The sequence below is a fragment of the Leucoraja erinacea genome, chromosome 3 (genome assembly GCF_028641065.1).
Source record: "Leucoraja erinacea ecotype New England chromosome 3, Leri_hhj_1, whole genome shotgun sequence".
NCBI classification, from domain to species: Eukaryota; Metazoa; Chordata; class Chondrichthyes; order Rajiformes; family Rajidae; genus Leucoraja; species Leucoraja erinaceus.
In genome coordinates, this window is record NC_073379.1 from 102,953,100 (window position 1) to 102,976,247 (window position 23,148).

The 23,148-nt window shown below is 40.6% G+C and overlaps 1 protein-coding gene across 6 annotated transcripts in view; it reads left to right on the forward strand.

Moving 5' to 3' along the window:
- Positions 1-23,148, forward strand: part of LOC129695898 (uncharacterized) — a 72,787-nt gene that overhangs the window by 36,022 nt on the left and 13,617 nt on the right. For 4 of the 6 annotated variants that reach the window (XM_055633344.1, XM_055633343.1, XM_055633346.1 and 1 more), the window contains exons 5-7: positions 4,800-4,913; positions 5,101-5,350; positions 21,780-23,143. In XM_055633344.1, coding sequence (XP_055489319.1) covers positions 4,800-4,913; positions 5,101-5,350; positions 21,780-21,927 — 512 coding nt within the window. In that variant the 3' untranslated portion in view covers positions 21,928-23,143. Of the gene's footprint in view, positions 1-4,799; positions 4,914-5,100; positions 5,351-21,779; positions 23,144-23,148 lie in introns of those variants that run through there. The other 2 variants (XM_055633347.1, XM_055633348.1) reach the window with 1 other exon arrangement.

Genomic DNA, 23,148 nt, shown 5'->3' on the forward strand with positions numbered 1-23,148 from the left:
GACGTTATTTTCATTGACCACCAACACTGATTTTGATGAGCTGTATTTTATAACAATGATAAATATCGCAGCATCCCTGAATCCAAAACTGTGATTTGTGATGATGGACATGGAGTGCCCTCATAATGACAAGGGCCTATTAAACTGACCTGCATGCTGACTTTTTCCCCATGCTCTTCTCCACATTATCTTATTTCCATTTTCCATCTCCCTCACTATTCCCCCTCTTTTCCAACATTCACCCCTCTGTTTTAGACAATAGACAATAGGTGCAGGAGTAGGCCATTCAGCCCTTCGAGCCAGCAATGCCATTCACTGTGATCATGGCTGATCATCCCCAATCAGTACCCCCGATCCTGCCTTCTCCCCATATCCTCTGACTCCGCTATCTTTAAGAGCCCTGTCTAGCTCTCTCTTGAAAGTATCCAGAGAACTGGCCTCCACCGCCCTCTGAGGCAGAGAATTCCACAGACTCACAACTGTGCGAAAAAGTGTTTCCCCATCTCCGTTCTAAATGGCTTACTCCTTATTCTTAAACTGGGGCCCCTGGTTCTGGAATTCCCCAACATCGGGAACATGTTTTTTCCTGCTTCTAGCGTGTCCAAGCCCATAACAATCTTATATGTTTCAATGAGATCTCCTCTCATCCTTCTAAACTCCAGAGTATACAAGCCCAGCCGTTCCATTCTCTCAGCATATGACAGTCCCACCATCCCGGGAATTAGCCTTGTAAACTTACGCTGCACTCCCTGAATAGCAAGAATGTCCTTCCTCAAATTAGGGGACCAAAGCTACACACAATACTCCAGGTGTGGCTCACTAGGGCTCTGTACAACTGCAGAAGGACCTCTTTGCTCCTATACTCAAATCCTCTTGATATGAAGGCTTTCTTCACTGCCTGCTGTACCTGCATGCTTACTTTCATAGACTGGTGATCAAGGCCCCCCCAGATCCCCTTGTACTTCCCCTTTTCCCAACTTGACACCATTTACATAATAATCTTCCTTCCTGTTTTTGCTACCAAAGTGGATAACCTTACATTTATCCGCATTAAACTGCATCTGCAGTGGAAGAGTTGCTGCCTTACAGCGCCAGAGACCCGGGTTCCATCCTGCCCATGGGTGTTGTCTGTATGGAGTTTGTACCTTTTCCCTGTGACCACTTGGGTTTTCTCTGGGTTCTCGAGTTTCCTCTCACGTTCCAAAGACCTGTAGGTTTGTATTCAATTGGCTTCTGTAAATTGTCCCGAGTGTATAGGATAGAATTAGTGGATAGAACTAGTATGAGTGATGACTGGTCTGCACGGACTCAATGGGCCGAAGAACCTGTTTCCATGCTGTATCTCTGAAACGAAAACTAAAAAACATAGTTGAAAGTAGATGGCATGTGCGTTCACAAAGGACTATTGTCATTTATGATAGAATAAGTGCATTTCTTCTCCACTTGAAAGTGTTTATCCTCCACTTGAAACATTTTGTGACCTGACACACAAGTCAAATGCTCCAAACGTCAGTTTTCCATCTTCATTGTCACAAATTATTTATTTGAGAGCAATATTTGCTGAAATATGACATTTAAGCTCCACAAGTAAACTACATTTTATGCAATGCACTGAAACATTCAATAGAGATTTACAAAATATAAGGGTTACGTTTTTTAAAATGCAAATTATTTGGACCAAGAGATGAGGTATTGCAGCATCAAAAACATGTAAAAATTCAAGTTTATTAATGTTCTTTTGTCTGATTTTATATTGTGTGGCTAAACAGAAAGTATCCAAGTGAGCCAGTCACTGCTACAGTAACTATTTTTGTCTAAACCCTGAATCCAGAGCTAATGGACAGTGGGACCATGTGTGACACAGATGAGTTTATTAATCCCAGCTATGCTGACAGTGAGTTAAAAGAATAAGCAGTGTGTTGATTTCCCACAAGGAGAAAGAAATATTACCCAGATATTTTTGTGCACCTCATGCTATTGAGAGAGAAAACATTCATATCGTTGTTCTTTCGTTCATGTCAAGGCACTCTGGGGAAAACCAAAAAGATCAGAAGAAAACAAAAATACATTTTAAAAACATGGACAAGAATCAAGTTTTGTTTGTTCAAGGATTTTATGGAGCTTTGAAATACCTATAGAGCTGTAACTAAGCATTTCCAAATGTTTACATGCTTGTAGCTGTGATTTTTAAGGTTTTGACAAAAATAGTTAGCTATAACTGGATCACTTGGAAGGATTCCATTTCTAATTTAAGTTTAATGTTGAGTAGGTTAAACTTTCTTAGAGTGAGCAAGATAAACTCAATGACTGAAACTCAACGAAGGAGATTTGTTAATGAATAGATTTCAGATACTATATGGTTTTTCTTACCATTGAAATGTGCACACATGGAAGGGGATGTAACAGTGAAGAGAGTAAAATCTGTCAATGCCACCAGACCAAAATAGGCTCAAAGTAAATGAACTCCATTTTTATACAACTTCTGATGTTCCTTTTCATTGTTGTCAACCAATTTCATATCCAATATTCATAAATTGCAAAGACAATTAATGCTAACTTACTTTTCTGGATAATAATAGTTTGACTTTTCAAATAATAAACAAACAGTTTTGAATTTTGTTATTTCAAATCCACAAAGAATTTGATTTAATCTGAAAATTAAATACTTAAATTAATTAGAGTAAAGATGCTTTACTAAATCTTTACAGTTAATTAAATTAAACAATAAAATAGCTGCATTGACAATTATTTTTATGGTAATATGTTTTCAGAAAAAAAAACATATTTCAATTTCTTGATCCACATTTTATGGAAAGAATACATAATATTTACAAAAATGCAGCGAGATTAGGAGAACGTCTATATTTTTTCAAAACGCGTCCTCTTTTGATCAGGAATAAAGTTATTCTCTTTCGAAAAACATGACTATTAGTACAAAATGTACTTTGTCCTTGATATATACAGGAAGATTGTACCCTAGTGGGGAACATATCAGGCAGCTAAGATGTACCATGTAGTTTTGTCCTTGGTCAACCTGTTTGTCTAATCCAATAATGGGATGTTTCTCATTATTGTGATCAAGACCCCCTGTTTCTCACACAGCCTGTTTAAAGAGTATTCGAGAAAGATTGTTACCATTTCAAATAGCTGATGGATAATTACTGTAAGCACATTGGGGGATTGCAGATCACAATGGAAGATTGGTTGGGAGGCAATTCGCCAACTACAGGAACTTTTCAGCCTTTCCTAAATATAATGGATTCTTTGCCCATGTCCCAGAGTGCAAATGTCACTAAGGGGTCATAGCTAAGAAAAAAACACAAAGTACTGGAGTAACTCAGCAGGTCAGGCAGCATCTCTGGAGAAAATGGATTGGCAACGCTTTGGGTTGGGACCCTTTTTCAGACAGGTTGGTAATTCCTTTCTGCCAACGTTTATATTCCTATGGCCCAGTAAAGACCTTGGGTAAGAGCCTGAAGAAGGGCCCAGACCCGATATTTTGCCTGTCCATTCCCTCTACATGTGCTGTCTGGTCACCTGAGTTACTTTAGCACTTTGTGTTTTGACCTTGGATAATAGAAGTCTTTCTATTTTTCTTTTTTTTGATATTTTTAGTGTGTTTAAAAAGTATGCGTTAATGTTCTCTGGTTAGTTTTATTATTTTTTTATGGGGAGGGAGGAACTTTTTTTCAATTTCTTACATTGTCGGAGATGCGATTGTTTTCCGTATCATATCTCCGGTCGCTCTGCGGCCTAACATCGTGGAGCTGGTGGCCTTGCTCAAGACTGACTTTGGGCGTGGACTTACCTTTGGGATCGACGCTCCAACCGTGGCCTGCGGACTTTAACATCAAGGGCTCGCAGTCTCGGTTTGAGACCGACGTCGGGAAGCTCCAAAAGCCGCACAACGTTCGACTAGCTACAACTCGAGGTAGATCGCCCGACGCAGGGAACTGAGATTCCCCCCCCATTCCCCTCCCTCCCACGATGCGGGCTTGATCACCCCGATGAGGGCGGCCCACCGCCGGTTACGGGAGTTAAATCGTCCCGTCAATGGAAATTTGGAGGCCTCCGACCTCTGGAGGCCAAAGAAGGGAGAGATTGAACATTTTTTCGCCTTCCATCACAGTGAGGAATGTGGAGGAGTCACTGTGGTGGATGTTTATGTTAAAATGTATTTTGTGTGTTCTGTCGCTTTTTATTGGTGTGACTGTATGCCAAATCAATTTCCTCGTATGTTGCAAAACATACTTGGCTAATAAAGTATGATGATGATTATGAGAATAACATGATCCTCGAAATAAAAATGTGGGTTTCATCAGTGTCATCTTGTCCAGGCAATGACCTGCACTTCCCAAAAGTGGATATTGCTTTTTAAAATTTCTGAACTGAGATGGCCGACACAGGGATGATCTAAAAGAGTTGGGATCGATATAAGATACTTGGGTAAATATCCTATTGCTGGTGGACATGTACAAGTTGATAGTAGCAGGCAATTGGCAGGCAGTGACCTGGCGTTCTACCTTTGTAAATTAAATTTACTGTTGACATTGCGAACTCTGCCATGGCCATCATTGGAGACCAGAGATGGTCTGATCTTGACATCATTGTCCATAATTGTCTTGTTCTAAGTTCTGCTGGGGACCGGGCACACATTTTAGACACTTTTAATAATTTAGTAAAAGTTGCAATTGAGGACATTTTCTGGAAAAAACAACTTCCCAAGATCCCAATGTCACCCCTGTTATGCTGGTAATATTCTCAGAAATCATGTCTATGTGTCACAATTTTGATTGCAGGCAGAGAAAATCCAAATCAACTGTTACCTCTGTTGATCATCATACATCTGAAGTATTTTGTGACCTTAAGTCGGAAGAGTCTTGGAGGAGTGCATTGGCTGCAAGAGAAGTTAAGTAAGCTGCGGATCAGGTAGGGTTCTCCTCTTTCTGTCTGCTGCCCCATTTATGGCTGTAATAGTTTGAATTGAGGTGAAGTTCTGATATGTCTGCTACTGCATTCTTTTTGTCAATAAACCACTCTGGATTTATTTTGCACTGTGTTTAAGGACCGCTTCTCTTTTTGTTTTTCTTCTTCATTCAGCGTACCAACTGATGGCTGGAATTTCTCACAGTCCCGTAAATGATGTGAAAGATGAATGCTCAAATTCACATAAATGTCGTTCTTTTCAAGATCATCCATGCAATGAGGACACTTCAACAGCATTGCAAACTGACATGAACTTACTTGCCCAGGTTGAATGGCTAATTGCAAAAATGGTGACATCTCTGTGTGTTCCGTGTTTATTTTTGTTCTGTTGCTTTAATCTGAATATTTCAACACACGGCGAAAGGTAAATTGTACTCTTTCTATAATAATAATAATAATAAATGTTTATTTATATAGCACTTTTAAACAAAATCAATTTGAACCAAAGTGCTTTACAGAGATTGATTAAACTAATTGAACAGATTAAATGTCAATAAATCCATACAAAATAAAAAAAGAAAAAGAAAAAAAGACACAGAACAGAGGTGAACAGAACAGAGAATAAATGTGAGGTTATCCATTTTGGTGGCAAAAATGGGAAAGCAGATTATTATCTAAATGGTGGCCGATTGGGAAAGGGGGAGATACAGCGAGACCTGGGTGTCATGGTACACCAGTCATTGAAGGTAGGCATGCAGGTGCAGCAGGCAGTAAAGAAAGCAAATGGTATGTTGGCTTTCATAGCAAGAGGATTTGAGTATAGGAGCAGGGAGGTTCTACTGCAGTTGTACAGGGTCTTGGTGAGACCACACCTGGAGTATTGCGTGCAGTTTTGGTCTCCGAATCTGAGGAAGGACATTATTGCCATAGAGGGAGTGCAGAGAAGGTTCACCAGACTGATTCCTGGGATGTCAGGACTGTCTTATGAAGAAAGACTGGATAGACTTGGTTTATACTCTCTAGAATTTAGGAGATTGAGAGGGGATCTTATAAAAACTTACAAAATTCTTAAGGGGTTGGACAGGCTAGATGCAGGAAGATTGTTCCCGATGTTGGGGAAGTCCAGGACAAGGGGTCACAGCTTAAGGATAAGGGGGAAATCCTTTAGAACCGAGATGAGGAGAACTTTTTTCACACAGAGAGTGGTGAATCTCTGGAACTCTCTGCCACAGAGGGTAGTTGAGGCCAGTTCATTGGCTATATTTAAGAGGGAGTTAGATGTGGCCCTTGTGGCCAAGGGGATCAGAGGGTATGGAGAGAAGGCAGGTACGGGATACTGAGTTGGATGATCAGCCATGATCATATTGAATGGCGGTGCAGGCTCGAAGGGCCGAATGGCCTACTCCTGCACCTAATTTCTATGTTTCTATGTTTCTATGTAACAGTACACTATAGAAATCAACAAAAAACTTCCCCTCACAGCTGAATTCGCTGTATGACTAGTTCTTAACGGCAATAACATTATTTTGAACTTCATAGCATCTTTAATTGTAGCATGTTACTAGACTTCCAAGGTCAAGCCTGGAAATATGTGACTTATTCCAATAATGCTAAATATGATCCATACGTGAACATTGTATGTCTACCCTTCAGTTAGTGTGTTCTATGATAAATCCCTATATTATCATTTATAATGAAAACTGGCTATGTAAACTTATCACATTGTAATTGCACTCTCCTGTTGTTGATAGCACAGTAGCATCTCAGTTTTGCAGCTCCCAGATTGTATCACACAAATTATCAATGAATATTTTAACCCAGATTCAATTTATTTTCTTAGACACTGGTATTTTTGGTTGGAAAATTGGAAGATCTCAATGATAAATATAAATGTTCTTAATGATAATAGCAAAAAAACTTGTTGAGGATAAAACAACGTTTATTTTAACTCCTAATGGGAAAAAAAGTAAAAAAAGTCATGATACTTAAAAAATGTGGTGACCAGTTTTTGTGATATATCTCAAAATGTCCAGCAATCAGTTTAATCCATCTATGGAGACAGATTTTTTTGTAACATTTAGATTAAATTAATATATATTACCCAGGGGGAAGCAGTACATTGGATCATGGTTTCATCAGTTTATCCTTAAATGAAAACAGAAAATACTGGTACTCCATAGCAGGTCAGGCAGAAAGTGAAGATTTAACATTTAGACTGATGATTCCTTGTTGCAAAATGTTGTCCTGTAGTACTGCCCATGCTTCCTGATCTGTTGTGTTTTGTTAGATTTTCTATTTCTACTTTTGATTTTCAGCATCTGCAGTATTATTTTTTAACTAGACTAAGTGGGTCCCTGCAACACAGGAGGCCTGGTCCCCCAATGCAACCCGTTCCCCAATGCAATATTCCACCACTCACCCGTTCCCCCAACGCAACCCGTTCCCTCAACGCAATATTCCACCACTCACCCATAGCCCCCAACTGTGCAGAAGCGGTCTCAGCGCCACGGTCAAACGTATGCACGCCGGGGAGACTTTCGCGGCTCTCCCTCTCCCCGGTAAATGACAGCGGATGCGGCCAATCAGATGGTGAAGGAAGGGGCGTCGCCATCTTGGCTGTGGTGGTGACTGACAGGAGAAGAGACCAATCTGTGGCGGTGATGGACAGGAAATGAGACCAATCTGCGCATGCGCCGTTTTTAAGATTTATAAATCTTAACAACTTTAAATATATATCATCGATCGGAACAAAACCTGTTGCACTTACAGCATAGGAGAATGGTGAGTGAGGTGGCAAAAAATCGTAGCGCTATCGTGTACCGTTTTTGCGCAAACAGAAAAACCTCCCAAAGCAGAAGATACCAAGATAAGAGTTTTAGTTATATAATAAATAATAAATAGATAGATTCTAACTTAATGAGCTAAATTAATGAACCTACCCCTACCTCTACATGGCGATCTTCAACTCGTTCCTTGCTTTTCATCCTTCTAACATTTATAGTAAGTTCCTCCAGCACTGTTCTTTCGTGTAAAGCTGCAGACCATTTTTTCTATATTCTATCTTTTCATGCTGTGCTGTTTCAAAGCACAAGAACTTCATTTGTATAATGTGTTTAATGGTAACAGTTCAAGGGTGCTATAGCAATAGTGGCAAGTGGCAGGGAATCTTTGAGCCACTGAGTCAACTCCAAACATTAAGGACCCATTTATGCTAATCCCATTTTTTTGTCTCCAATGTTTCCTTCAACTTTTCCCAGTTTCTACCACTTGCCTACACAATAGGGGAAAAGTGAAAGTATCAGCTTCAGTTTAGCTTATTGTCACGTGTACTGAGGTACAGTAAATAGCTATTTGTTGCGTGCTAACCAGTTAGTACAAAGACAATACATGATTACAATCGATCCATTTACAGTGTATGGATACATGATAACGGCATAACGTTTAGTGCAGGATGAAGCCAGCAAAATAAGAAATGTTGTTGTAGGGATAGAGATTTAAGAGTGTGCAGTGACTGTAATATGTGTTTGTAGCTCTGTTTCTGTGGCTAGCACGCAAATAGTCGCCTGTGTTGGGTGTCATCTTGGAATTCCTGGATATAATGGGGGATGGTCAATTGAATGGGAAGGTTGTATGTGCGAGAAGGAACTGCAGATGCTGGTTTAAACCGAAGATGGACACAAAAAGCTGGAGTAACTCAGCGGGACAGGCAGCATTTCAGGGGAGATGGAATGGGTGACATTTCGGGTCGAGACCTTTCTTCAGACTGGTTAGGGATAAGGGCAACAAGAGATATAGATGGTGATGTGGAGAGATAAATAACAATGAATAAAAGAGACACAAAAAAGTGACGATGATAAGGGAAACAGGCCATTGTTAGGTGTTTGTTGGGTGAAAATGAGAAACTCGTGTGACTTGGGTGGGGGAGGGATAGAGAGAGAGGGAATGTTCTGCCAAACACCTTAGCTCAGCCAGCCTCAACCTACCTGATCTCCTGGTTGCTGGACACTTTTATTCTCCTTCCCATTCCTCCACAGATCTTTCGGTCCAATGTCTCCTCCATTGTCAGAGTGAGGCTAAATGCAAATTGGAGGAACAGCATCTCATGCTTCGCTTGTGCAGCTTACAGCCCAGTGGTATGAATATTGATTTATCTCACTTCAGGTAGCCTTGATTGAAGAAAATAAAAGACAGCAGAAAATATGAATATTAAAAAAGTGGGCTTGTCAGAAGAGATGCACCAATGACCAAGAACATTGATAGTGGGGCAGAGACCTCACAGTAAAGGTAGCAGGTTTATCCCTGGAAATGGAGTTAGGGAAGCTGAGGAAAGGGAAGAAAGATTTGGAGATAGACCATCCTTCTGAGTTACTCCAGCATTTTGTGTCTATCTCGGTTTAAACCAGCATCTGCAGTTCCTTCCTGTACAATACATAGGTGAGGTTTGGGTGGAAACTAATATCAAAGTTAATGAAAATATCCAGCTCAGGATAAGGGAGCAAAGGACATTGACACATTAATCTACATACTGGAAAAAAAGGCGATTGAGAAGATCTGAGTAAGAGTGGAACAAAGAATCGTCAATGTACACCACAAAGAGGTAGGCATAGCCAGGATCCATCTGTGTTCCCATAGCAACACCTTTCATCTGGAAGAAGTGAGCAGAGTGAAAGGAATTGGTCAATGAGAGAACAAGTTCAGCCAGGCAGAAAAGGGCAGTGGAAGAAGAATGCTTCAGTCATGGTCGAGGGGAAGCAAAATGGACCTCAGGCAATCCTTGTGGGGGATGAAGTGGAATATTTGTACCAGATGATCTATGAGGTAAATTACATGATGGGGATCAGGAAGTCATTAAGATGGTGGATTGGTCAAGTGTCATTGGATTGGACTTGGAAGAAATTAGCAATTAATCAAATGGAGAAAAATAGTTTTGAAGGAGCAAGAACAGGCAGGCTGTGGAGGTTGGAAGATTATGAGGTTAATAACTACAGAGGAATGGTAATGATGTTGCCAGCCATTGTGAAGCAGCTACAGAGGGCTGCTGTTCCAGCTCTGTAGGATGAACATTTTCACCAAACTGTTACAGACTGGCTCTCATCATTTGGTTTGAAGACAGAATTCGAGTTGTACCTGAGCAAAATCAGAGGAGGAAAGTTAGCTAATCAAGTGCTGTAGCAAAATATAATGTCATGCCGGCAATTCAATTCATGCAATAGATCTGGAGAGAATAAGAAGCTAGTAGGAAGAGTCCAGACCGGATATGTATCCTAAAGGTAAAAGTAAAGGACAAAGCCTTGGCGAAAGAAGTGTGTGCAAAGGCAAAAATGTTGAAATTAGTTTAAATTTTATTAAATGTTAGTAATTTGTGAATGAAGCTCATGCCTCCCAACGAGGACTGTTTCATTGGTGGTGGAGGGCTGTCAAACACATGGTAATGGGTGACTAATGGGATCAGAGTGAATGTGTGAAAAGATCTAGCAGAATGCTAGTTTTCAAAGATTGGTAAGAGATATCTGAGAAGAGGAAAAATGTTTTATTGAAATGCCAGATGATACAAAATATCAAAGGTGAGAATGAAGAAGGTGAAGATAGACACAAAAAGCTGGAGTAACTCAGCAGGACGGGCAGCATCTCTGGAGAGAAGGAATGGGTGACGTTTCGGATTCTTTCGACACATAACGTCACCCATTCCTTCTCTCGAGAGATGCTGTCTGTCCCGCTCCTCCCATTGCCGGTCCTTACTCCAGCTTTTTGTGTCTATCTTCAGTTTAAACCAGCATCTGCAGTTCCTTCCTCCACATAAGAGATAAGATGAATTAGTTCTGCTGAAGGGAAAGGCAAAAAACATGCAAATGCAGAATATTTTTGAAATATTTGGAATTGTGCAGAGATCTGAAACATGGGTGGAATTTCTGTTGCATTTCAACATTGGACCGTAGTTACTGTTGAACATTGGCAACAATATATACGTAATTAGCATGGAGAAAGGTCAACATCACCATCAAAAGTGAGTAGAGATGTTGGCTGAGGAGAGATTGTTTGAGGAATGAGGATAAATCTCTTGTTCTTTTATGGAATAATATTATAGGATCTTTTACATCTACCCGAGAGGTCATTCACATGGAAAGTTTGACAATGTTTCAGTATGAAACTGAAATGTTAGATCAAGTTTTATGCTTAACTCTCTGGAATGAGACACAAACGTAATCTTCTGACTCAAACTAAAATATTTCTGCTAAAATTCCTCTTGAGTCCTTCTCAATTTGCAACTATTATTTTAAAATTATGTTTTCAATGAGACTTTAAAAACATCTTCATTGTATATACTTGACTTAGTTTGAAAAAATTAGTCCAGTTGAAACAGTTGGCTCCAGTCCTTAAGATTCGTCTAATAAGATTAAGAAATAAAGGAGACCAGAATGCTCATATTTTGCAATCATTCCAAAACTGAAGATTCCAGTGAAACTGACCAAGTTGTGGTTGGGAAACAATCCTTAACAAATGTGTCATTGCAACCCATGGCTCTTACCAAATATGGTACAGTGGGAAATAGTGGTGAATATGAATTGGAAATTTCCTTTAAGAGACCATTCCAACTATATTTTAAAATGGCTCAAATGTCAAAATATTTTTTTCTTGGTCAAAATACAGCCTTTATTACAGGGTGGATTCTTCATCTTTCACTACCCAAATCTCAGTTCAGCCACACAATGTTTTAATGTCTCTTTATCTCAACCTATATTCAGACATCACATACGACCAGATCATATAACCATTATATATTCATAAGGAAGAATCTAATTCTCACATAAAGACCTTCCAAAGAATTTGGTCAACAATAAATGAGCATCCTCCTGGCAACGCCTCTGAAGACACTTGCTTTATTTTTATGGCTTAATTAGCAGTCAGAAAGGTTAACTTGGCCATTGCAAAATTGACCCTGAATAGGGAATGGACGGGAATGTTGGATAACATAGAGCTGGTGTGAACGGGTGATCAATGGTTGGGTGGACTCAGTGCGGTGAAGGGCCTGTTTCCATGTTGTATCTCGAAATTAAACCAAAATCTATGCCATCTTTGACAAGGGAATACTTAGCAGCTATTTCACCAGACCTGGACAAGTCTACACACTGTTCCTACATAACCGTTTTGCTGTTGGATTCTACGCCACAGCCGACGAAAACATGTATCCCATGTGCCCATTGAATCATTTTTGTAATCTGGCCAGCTACCTTCAGAGATCTGCAAAAAGGCATTCACAGATCTCTCTCTATGGCCAAACTTCTTTGCATTCTCACATTGATTATTTATTTATTTGCCTTGTTTACATGACCTCGCGCTCATCTAAATTGATTTCCATTTGGTATTTATTTCCCACCAACTCTTTCCATTTGCATCTCTCTTGTTTACTTACTTTGATACAGAAGGTGACTATTCAACCCATCAGGTCCATACAGATGCACAAAAGACTCAGCTTTTATATGAATGTTATTCCCCTGTTACTGTGCTCCTACTCTGTGTGCCACCCTTTGTCAATCTGGTTTTAAACATCCTTATCAACACCAGCAACACCATCCATCACTAACCCAATCTCCAAGCCTGGCACATAAAAGTGCTGGACCTTTCTATCAGGTGCAAAGGTTCACCATCCCCAGAGATTGTCCCTGTCAATAGACAATAATAGCAATAGACAATAGGTGCAGGAGTAGGCCATTCAGCCCTTTGAGCCATCACCACCATTCAATGTGATTATGGCTGGCCATCCACAATCAGTACCTCGTTCCTGCCTTCTCCCCATATCCCCTGACTCCGCTATCTTTAAGAGCCCCATCTAGCTCTCTCTTGAAAGTATCCAGAGAACCGGCCTCCATCGCCCTCTGTGGCAGTGAATTCCACACTCCCAACTCTCTGTGTGAATCAAATACATGAAAAAGTATTTGATTCTTCTCTTATCTCCGTTCTAAATGGTTTACCCCTTAGTCTTAAATTGTGGCCCCTGGTTCTGGACTCCCCCAACATCAGGAACATGTTTCTGCCTCTAGCGTGTCCAAACCCTTAATAATCTTATGTTTCAATAAGATCCCCTCTCATCCTTCTAAATTCCAGAGTATACAAGCCCAGCTGCTCCATTCTCTCAGCATATGACAGTCCCGCCATCCCGGGAATTAACCTTGGAAACCTACGCTGCAATCCCTCAATAGCAAGAATGTCCTTCGTCAAATTTGGAGACACAAACTGCAAACAATACTCCAGGTGTGGTCTCACTAGGGCCCTGTACAACTGCAGAAGGACCTCTTTGCTCCTATACTCATCTCCTCTTGTGAAGGCCAACATGCCATTCGCTTTCTTCCTGCCATCCTGAGAATTGAAAGACCTCCCTTCTGCATCATCTTCTCGTGCATTAATCTGGCCTATCTTTCTATTCCTAGCATTAGACAGTGGAAATAACTGGAGATTTCAGATTCAACTGGAGATTTCAACGTTAGAGATGGTGCTCTTTAATCTTCTACCAAGCTCTCAACAATGAAGGGACTTGGATTGGGCTATGGGCTGTTCTCCCCAAAGGGACATTTAATCTGATAATTTTCAACTGCAGAAAAAATGGTTTGATCCTTTGAAGCACCCTGAGGCTTCCCTGACTAACTGCTTTTCTTCATCTGCCCGATGACCATCCATTCCATCTCTGAGTGGATTTAGTAAGCTGCGTGATGACCCACTTGTATTAATATGCTATCAATATAACTCCCAGCTTCTCAGATGCACCAGAATGTATCCGACTGATGCTCAAACATTCCTGTGGATGAAGTCATCCAGGCCAGTGGAGTGTCTGGAAATCCCACATAATCGAGGTTGCACATGGGACTGAGCTCCCTTGCCATACTTTTCATTTAAACCACAAGCCCTTTTTCATAAAAAGTAACCCAAATTAATTTCTCTCATACTTCCCTTTAATTCTTTGGCCAATTGCTGATACTAAGAGGTGATTTCCAGTAACCAACTAACTTATTGTGGTTGCACAAGAAAACTGGAGAAACTGGAGATAAACCCAAGGGAAAGTGTGCAAGGTCAGGTCAGGATTGAACACTGGAGATATCTTTCTGCAGCCTACAATATTTTTTATTGCGAGCAGCTACATAACCAATGTTAGTATAGTTTGCAATCATCCTAATATGGTGCATTCAGTTTAGTCTGTTTAAAATATACCATAAAAAGCATGAAACATACAGTGGGGTCTCACTGTGTTTAGTCCTCCATCCAGTAAAGCGATATTCAACCATCAACCAATGTACTTTGTTTAAGAAAGAACTGCAGATGCTGGAAAGGCAGACAAAAATGCTGGAGAAACTCAGCAGGTAAGGCAGCATCTGTGGAGCGAAGGAATAGGTGACGTTTCAGGTCAACACAGTTCTTCAGACTGATGTGGGGGTGGGGGGTGGGAGGAGGGGTGGGAAGAAGAAAGGAACAGGCAGATACAGTGGGCTGTGGGAGAGCTGGGAAGGGGAGGGGAAGGAGGGAGAAAGCAAGGACTACCTGAAATTGGAGAAGTTAATGTTCATACCGCTGGGGTGTAAACTACCCAAGCAAAATATGAGGTGCTGCTCCTCCAATTTGCAGTGGGACTCGCTCTGGCCATGGAGAAATATGAGGTGCTGCTCCTCCAATTTGTGGTGGTACTCACCCTGGCCATTGGTTTTTTGCCACTGATTCAATTTTTTTTTTTTTTTTTAATAATATTTTTATTAGAAGTAGACATATTATAAAGTATAGTTACATATTACAGTAAAACAAACTTTTCATATACATCAGTCATACATTATTAAAATTTTCATTTGTCGATTACTTCTGCTTCTAGTGTTTTTTTTTATATAGAAAAAGAGAGAAAGAGAGAAAAAAGAGTTACAAATATCAAAAAAACAGAAAAGGTGGAATGGATTACTTATAATACGTCATTGGAGATAGGTTCATAGATTATAAAGTATGACTTTTCATCTAATCCTGAGTTGAAGTTTCAATTGGGTTTTCGTGCTGGGCCAATCTATCCTGTCAGATAATTAATGAATGGAACCCATATTTTATCAAACAGTTCGTGTTTGTCCATTACGACAAGTCTAATTCTTTCGAAGTATAGAGTCTCCGACATTTCCCCAATCCACATTTTAATTGTGGGGGTTGTAGGGCCTTTCCAAAATGTTTCTATTAATTTTTTCCCGGTTATTATACTAGTCGAGGAAATTTCTTTGGCTTGTTGTGAGTGTTAAACTTTGTTCTGATATTCCAAGTATTATTAATTTTGAGTTTGGATCCAGTTTTGTATTAATAACTTCTGAAATTATTTCAAAAATATCAGTCCAGAAATGTTTAATTTTTATACAATTTGCAAACGTATGTGTTAAATTAGCCTCTAGATGTAGACATTTATCACAAATGGGAGAGATTTGTGGGAAGATTCTATTTAGTTTTATTTTAGAGTAGTGTAATCCATGTAAGGCTTTAAATTGTATTAAAGCATGTCTGGCATTTAACGAACATTGATGTATATTTTGTAAACATTCGCCCCACATGTCTTTCGTTATAGGATGACCTAATTCATTTTCCCATGTGTGTCTATATGGTTCCGTCAGTGGACACTGATCCAATTTTTAATCCTTGCTATTTCCCCTAGAATCTTGATGAGCTTTTAACTTCTTAATCAACATGTGATGTGGGCCTTTGTCACCCAATGCTAAAATCCATGTATCACATCTTATGAACTCTTCTAATTTGCAGCAGAGTGATTTGCCATTGCAAGTATCAAACTAGCTAATGAGGAAACCACAATTATTGACCTACCATAATTCATATCAGCATTCTGCACAATATTGTGGATCTCAATCTGAACTCCCAGCTCTACTGCCTGGTGTAAATAGAGTGTACAAGACCCAAGGATAATATGGTAAACCCCCCCCCCCCCGCCCTGTCAGTGTCACAAATGCAGTCACTATTTTAAGGGCCGGTCCCACCAACATGCGACCTGCATGCGGCAGGCGCGATCAAACCGGAAGCGGAGGCCGCGCGGAAGTCGAGTTAGTGACGTGAAGTTCGAGCGAAGTCCGACGGGCGTGCGCAGCGTCTAGACGTGCGTACGGCATTGAGATGCTGCGTATGCCCATCGAGGTGGCGCATACGGCGTTGAGCCAGCTACGGGCCGGCAGGCCGTTGCCGCACGGAATCTTTGAACACGGTCAGTTTTCCAGAGCCCCGTGTGATGTCGGGACCAGCTCCGCACAACTACATACGGCTCCGGCGATCGAAGTGGGACCGGTCCCGCGGGGCCATACGGCTCAAGCGACCACGTTAGGTCGCGCTTGCACATGGAGTCGCATGCTGGTGGGACAGGCCCTTTAGGTCGCGCTTGCCGCATGGAGTCGCATGCTGGTGGGACAGGCCCTTAAGATAGAGCTCAAAGTAGATCAAGGCAGTTGTGTTATGAGGATGAACAGCTTGTTTAATTATTTAAAATGGGCTGCTCTGAAATCAGTAGGATATTTGCATTCTACAGAGTTTACTTGTTATAACGATGCCAATACTAAATGTGGATGAGAAAAGGTGACTAAAGTTCAAATGTTTCATGGCTAAAGCCGACTTGATTTGATCAAATTATCCCAATGTCAACATTTCAACCTGCATGAAAAATGTTGGAATATTAAAAAAATAACAGCAATTATGTACTCTGATGTTTCTGTGTAATGTTTTCTGGTGAGAATAATTAGAAACATTATTTTTGTGTATTTACTTTGTACCAAATTCATTATTCAGATTCAACAGCATGATGTTGTCATCCACTAATTTGCTCTCGACTGGTAAAAACATAAAATATGGAATACGTATCATAACAAATTATAAAATGAGTCAGTAGCAGTCTGAATGAGAATCTGGCCATCATGCCATAAAGTGCTTTCCTTAATTTCATCGAGTCAATGTGAGCCAGTCAAAGGTCGATACAGAGTGCATGTGGTAACTCTCCAGAATACAGTAAATATGGCTCTTGAGCCTCAAGACGTATAGTCACTTGGGTTGATGATATACCGGCAACCTCCAAACCTGGCTCAAACAGAGGGAGGCTTAAAGATTTAATAGACCTGGCTATATTTTGTGTTGGGGTTTGACTGACAGGATGGGGGGTACTGATCAGCAGAACTGTTACAGCAATGGATGACACTTAAGTGCTCAAATACAGAGTCTATTTAAAATAGGTGGGTTATTATATTGACGCGTTTATTATACCGGCCACCAAACAGGCAAATTGAAGGCAAAATTCACAGGCAAAATAATAGGCTGATCATTTATTCTAAGATTGAGTTAAAAAATGATAGTGCAAAGGATCGAGGGAGGGAGGGAGGGAGGGAGGAATGCCTGAAATATGAGTACATAAGTTTCCAAGGAAGTGGTTTGGTAAAATAAGACAGAATTATTTCCTGTGGTTGATGGGTCAGAGGGCACAGATTGAAGTAACTTTCAAAAATTAGCGAAAAGATACTGAGCATGTTGTTAAGATCTGGAAAGCACTTCCTGAAATGGCAATGGAAGTAGCCTCAATACAACCTGTAGCAGAGTATTAGATTGTCCTTGCAAAAGAAACTGCAAGAAATGAAAAACAAAATAGGATTTCCTTGATGTGCACGTATCCTTCAATATTTTACACTTAACAGGTCAATGCATTTTCCTCTTCTTCAGATTATGCTTTCCTTGATTTAATCATAATCATACCTTATTAGCCAAGTAAGTTTTGCAACATATGAGGAATTTAATTATAAAAACACATTTTATTATACATATAATATATATATTTTTTACATTTACCAGCTTCTTGCTTTTGGAGAAAGACATTTCAAAAATAGCCTGTGTCCCCCCCCCATTGAATATGATTATGGCTAATTAGATTATGGCCCCATCTCTACCAGTTCATCAAAGCCATCAATTCTCTGGCCTTTCAAAAAATTATCTATTTCTTCTTTAAATGCACTCAATGAACCAGTCTCTACAACCTTTGAGGGCATAGAAATCCAGAGATTCACCACCCACTGTGAGAGCAAGCTCCTATGCATCTCCGTTTTAATTGATTGCTCTCTAATTTGTAACAATGTCTCCTCGTAGGAGATTCTCCCATTAATGGAAACATTTCAACACCAACCTGTCATGCCCCCACAAGATTTTATAAATTCCAAAAGAAAGATTTAATTTGTTTAGCTGCTCATGGTAGGACCACACAAGGTCTATAAATCAGTTGTTGATCCACCATGTTCATTCTGCCCTTGCTGGTGCCTCCATGTTCTAGGTTCATGTACTACATTTTTTAACCCACTAATTTAGATTAGAGATACAGCGCGGAAACAGGCCCTTCTGCCCATCGAGTTTGCACCGACCAGCGACCCCCACACATTAACACTACCCTAACCTGCACGTCTTTGGAGTGTGTGAGGAAATCGACGATCTCGGAGAAAACCCACGCAGGTCACGGGGAGAACGTACAAACACCGTACAGACAAGCCCCTGTAGTCGGGATCAAGTCTGGGTCCCTGGCACTGTATGGAGTAGCCCTACCGCTGTGCCACCATGCCGCCCCTTTGCCTGCTCTACTTTGCATTTTATCTGTGTATTGATAGAAGAAAAAAAAGACTCTATTTAACATATTTCCATCCACGTGGAATTTCCATTTCCAAGTTGAATCAAATAGTGAATTGAAGCCAGATTAAAAGTTTATTGTTTAAATCCTGTGTCTGCAATGTCCCCGAATGGAGGATAAATTTGGAAGAGATCACTCAGGCTTAATGTGAGAGTGCTGATAATTCCTTACCTCATCCCCTTTCCTTTCCTGTGGAGGGTCCATCAGTTTGGGATAGTGCTCGTCCTCTTTGAAGGGCTCTCCAGTTTCACTGAAATCAGATTCCTTATTCCCATGGTGCTGCTCTGCAGTGCCAGCATAAACAACCGTCAACAGCTGTACAGAACTTTAAAGAGTTTGGGAAAACAATGCAGAACTGTACGTTCAGGAATCATCTTCTCCTTAAAGTAGTGTTTCAGCATCTTATTGCGAAATATGTCATTTAGATATTGTTGAGTAAATTAGGTCAGCCATGACACTCTCAAAGTCCAAAGGCGGATGTCTGTGTTCTCTCAACACACAATCATCATGATAAATAACCGATCTAATTGCCGACAACATAACCAAGGAAAATGAACAGTAAAAATCCACCGAATAACCAGTCAATCTTGAAATATTCAGTTCTGCAATTTAAATGCGATGGAATCTTGGAACAAAATGTGAAAGTTCATTGAAGTTTTTGCGGCGTTATATTTTTAAGCTGAACAACATACACTGGAAACCACTATCTGCCTGTATTTCCAGTTATTCCTGAGAATTTGTTTGTAAAACACCTTGTTTGAGATATCAACTCATTACACAGCCCACTGAAACTAATTTTTCTGAGAGTTACATACGTCTCCCAAGGCAAATTGGCTTTATGTGATGGCTAACGTTTTGTTCTGAAGCACGACCGTACTGTCAAAAATTATCAGCCAGAAAGATTCAATTAAATTTTTGATATTTGTATTATACTTGTCTTTGTTTCAGTATCTGCATTTTAAACCAAAATCTTGTGGGCTGGAAATTATCCCTTAGTTGCCAGTGATATTTAATCTAGTGGTGCCTGTACATTATACTTTGCTTCCAAAATTCAGTTACATTGCAGTCAATGACATTTTGGAAGTCAGCGTAAAGCACTTTCACTCACATATTGTGGAATTAATGAAAACAAGGTAAGTGCTTCTAAGTAATCACTTTTCATGAAGGACTTTGAGCACAGTAACTCTCTCAGGCTAACATTGTTTTGACGAAAGTGGCACGAAAGTGGCACTAAAGGCCATTTTGCCTTGCAATACAGTATGGCTGGGAACATGGGCAGGGGCCATGGATCACTGGGAGAGCCGCTTGAATAATGTAATCTTGGAAACAATGGCTAATTTTGGTACCAATGGTTGGATATTCATCACAAATTATATATTCATCACAAATTTACCTTAAATAAAGAGCCAAAAATAGAAACATTTTTGTAAAGTTTTAAAAGTAAACAAATGTTGTTGAATTTTATGATCTTGTCAGATAGATGCCAAAACAATAACATCCTATTGTCAACTACAGATTGAAAATTATTCTCTTCACTGGTCAAACCTTGAAAAAAAGTCTACCATACTGCCATATATTACTGCAATACCTGTGTATGCATTGTTATTGCTTTTCTTCTGATGGTTGAGGTGCCATTAAAATTTCAAAATGGCTTCCATGATGTGTATGGTGAATTTGTGTGATGGATGACTTTTGACATGACATTAATAAGAGCAAAATGGACGTATCCATCCCCACAAGATCATCAATTCAATTAATATGCCATACTGATTGGATGCTGGTGATGCCACTCTCTTAACCTTGTACAGGCACAGAAGCTAAAAGTCACCCTACCCTACTGCACGCATGATCGCATTACATAGGATTATCCACAGATTGCAGGTTAGTTGCCGGTTGATTTTTTTGGCCACGTTTCCACAAGTGTTCTACAGATGCTTCCATTTGCAGCTGGCAGATCCTGAGGTCTTTTTCTTACTGACTTCAAGGCTTCTGCATCAATTAGTTGCTGTCAGATGTGGATACATTTGCAGCCACTGCCGCTTTGAGCAAGATAGTATGGACTGTGGGAAGAGGGTGGATGAGCATGGGTTGCCTTCATTGGAAGAACAAATCCACAGAGTCTGGTCATGTAGCATCTCTCTCTTCTGAATCACAATGAGGAGCAGTGGCAGAGATGATGCCTCATAGCGCCAGAGACACGGGCTTGGTCTGCGGGGAGTTTGCACGTCCTCCCTGTGACCGCCTGGGTCTCTTCTAGGTCCTCCAGTTTCCTCCCACATCCCAAAGACATGCAGGTTTGTAGGTTAATGATCCTCTGTAAATTGCCCTGAGTGTGTATGGAATGGATGAGAAAGTGGTGTAACATAGTACTAGTGTGCATGGATAATTGATCTTCAGTGTGGATTTGATGGGCCGATGGGCCTGTTTCCATGCTGTGTCTCTAAACTAAACTGCACTAAACAAAACAGTGTTTTCTCACTAAACAGTGTTCAGTCTTTGAATGTGAAGAGGATGTTTCCACTTGCGGGAGAGTCTAGGACCAGAGGCCATAGCCTCAGAATAAAAGTACATACCTTTAGAAAGGAGATAAGGAGGAATTTCTTTAGTCAGGGTGGTGAATCTGTGCAATTCATTGCCACGGACGGCTGTGGAGGCCAAGTCAATAGATATTTTTAAGGTGGAGATTGACAGATACTTGATCAGTAAGGGTGTGTTATGGGCTATAGGGAGAAGGCAGGAGAATGGGGTTGAGAGGGAATGAGGCAGAGTGGACCAGATGGTCCAAATGGCCCAATTCTGCTCCTAGAACTTATTAACACATCTATAGATGCAAGTAACAGCGGCAGAGACCTGGGTTCGATCTTTGGTACGGGTGCTGTCTGTACGGAGTTTGTACCCCGTGACCTGCGTGTGTTTTCTCCGAGAACTGTGGTTTCCTCCCACACTCCAAAGACGTACAGGTTTGTACTCTATTTGTATTGGTGTAAATGTAAAAAACATTGTCCCTAGTGAAGGATCGTGTTAATGTGCACGGATTGCGGGTTGGCATGGGCTCGGTGGGCCAAAGGGCCTGTTTCCGCGCTGTATCTCTAAACTAAACTAAACAAAGTTCACATTTTGTCATCCACTTTTTTAAAACGTAGATTATTGAAGGTCGTTGATCAAAGGTAGTTAACTCCAGTTTACTTTGCAGGGAAAGACAAAACGTATTGGGAGGAACTGCAGATGCCGCTTTCAATCGAAGACAGATACCAAAAGCTGGAGCAACTCAACACGTCAGGCAGCATCGCTGGAGAAAAGGAATAGATGATGTTTCGGGTCGAGACCCTTCTTCAGACTGAGAGTCAGGCACTAATTTAAATTAGCTGGCCTGATTTAACTTAGTACTTATTTCATTGTGGCTCGTGCTCTTAGTGGAAGTCACACCGCAGGTTATTGCAACTTGACAAGTGGTAGATTACAAACAAGATCATATTCCCAGATATTTTAGTGTAGCACTATAGGCATTGATTCAATTAATTTTGAGGAGCGAAGCAACTGTAGGAAGAAATAGGTTTGAACTGCAGCCTCTTTTCTCCAGAGATACTGCCTGACCCGTTGAGTTACTCCAGTTTTTTGGAAGGGAAGGTTTTGGATTTATAGGATTGCACATTTCCCCGTGGTCCTGGGTGTCGCTCTGCTGGCCAGTCCTGTTTTATTTTACCAAATTTTCCACCTGCTTATGGCCTAGTTTGTGTGTGTGACAATTGGCAGCCAATCATGCATGTCAACGCCTGGTATCCTGGCAACAGTCACGATGCCTGCATTCTGCAGATGTCTGCTGCCAGTTGCACTCCAGTAATCATGTCAAATCAAAGGATGATCATTAGGTGTGAAGTATTATGCTCTGCTGACATGGCTGATGAGTTATGGTGCAACCCATTCTTGCATGGGCGACAGGCATAACATGAAAGCCATTCTGCCATAAAAAATCTGATAGATTAGACCACTGACGTGATGAAATAACGGTTCAAGGTTAGTATGTTTCTTTATGGGCTCTAAAGCATTGATCAGTGCTGCCATTAAGATTCCTATAAACTGCTGCATGTTGAGCAACCTCACCATCTTGGCTGGCCATTCTAATTAAGTGTAGGAAGGAACTGCAGATTCTGGTTCAAACCAAAGATGATCACAAAAAGCAGGAGAAACCCAAAACCCAAAAAGGCACCTATTCCTTTTCTCCAAAGATGCTGTCTGACCCGCTGATTTACTCCAGCTTTTTGTGTCTATCTTCATTCTAATTAAATATTCCACACCTGCATAAGCATTGGGAAGGATAGATATAAACTGATCAAACTGTTGACATACCTGGATTATACCTTATATTGTATGGAACAAGGGACGAGGAGCTGAATGAGGATCAGAAAGAGGAACAAGAGGAATCGAGGAGGCAACATAAACACGTCATGTTTGCCTGGGGTGTCTGCAAAGAATGCAATGATTGTTGCACCAGCAACCACAAGGTTATTTTTTTATGCATCAACAGTCTCATGCATTGCTTCCCTCTGTAATTCACTTTTACA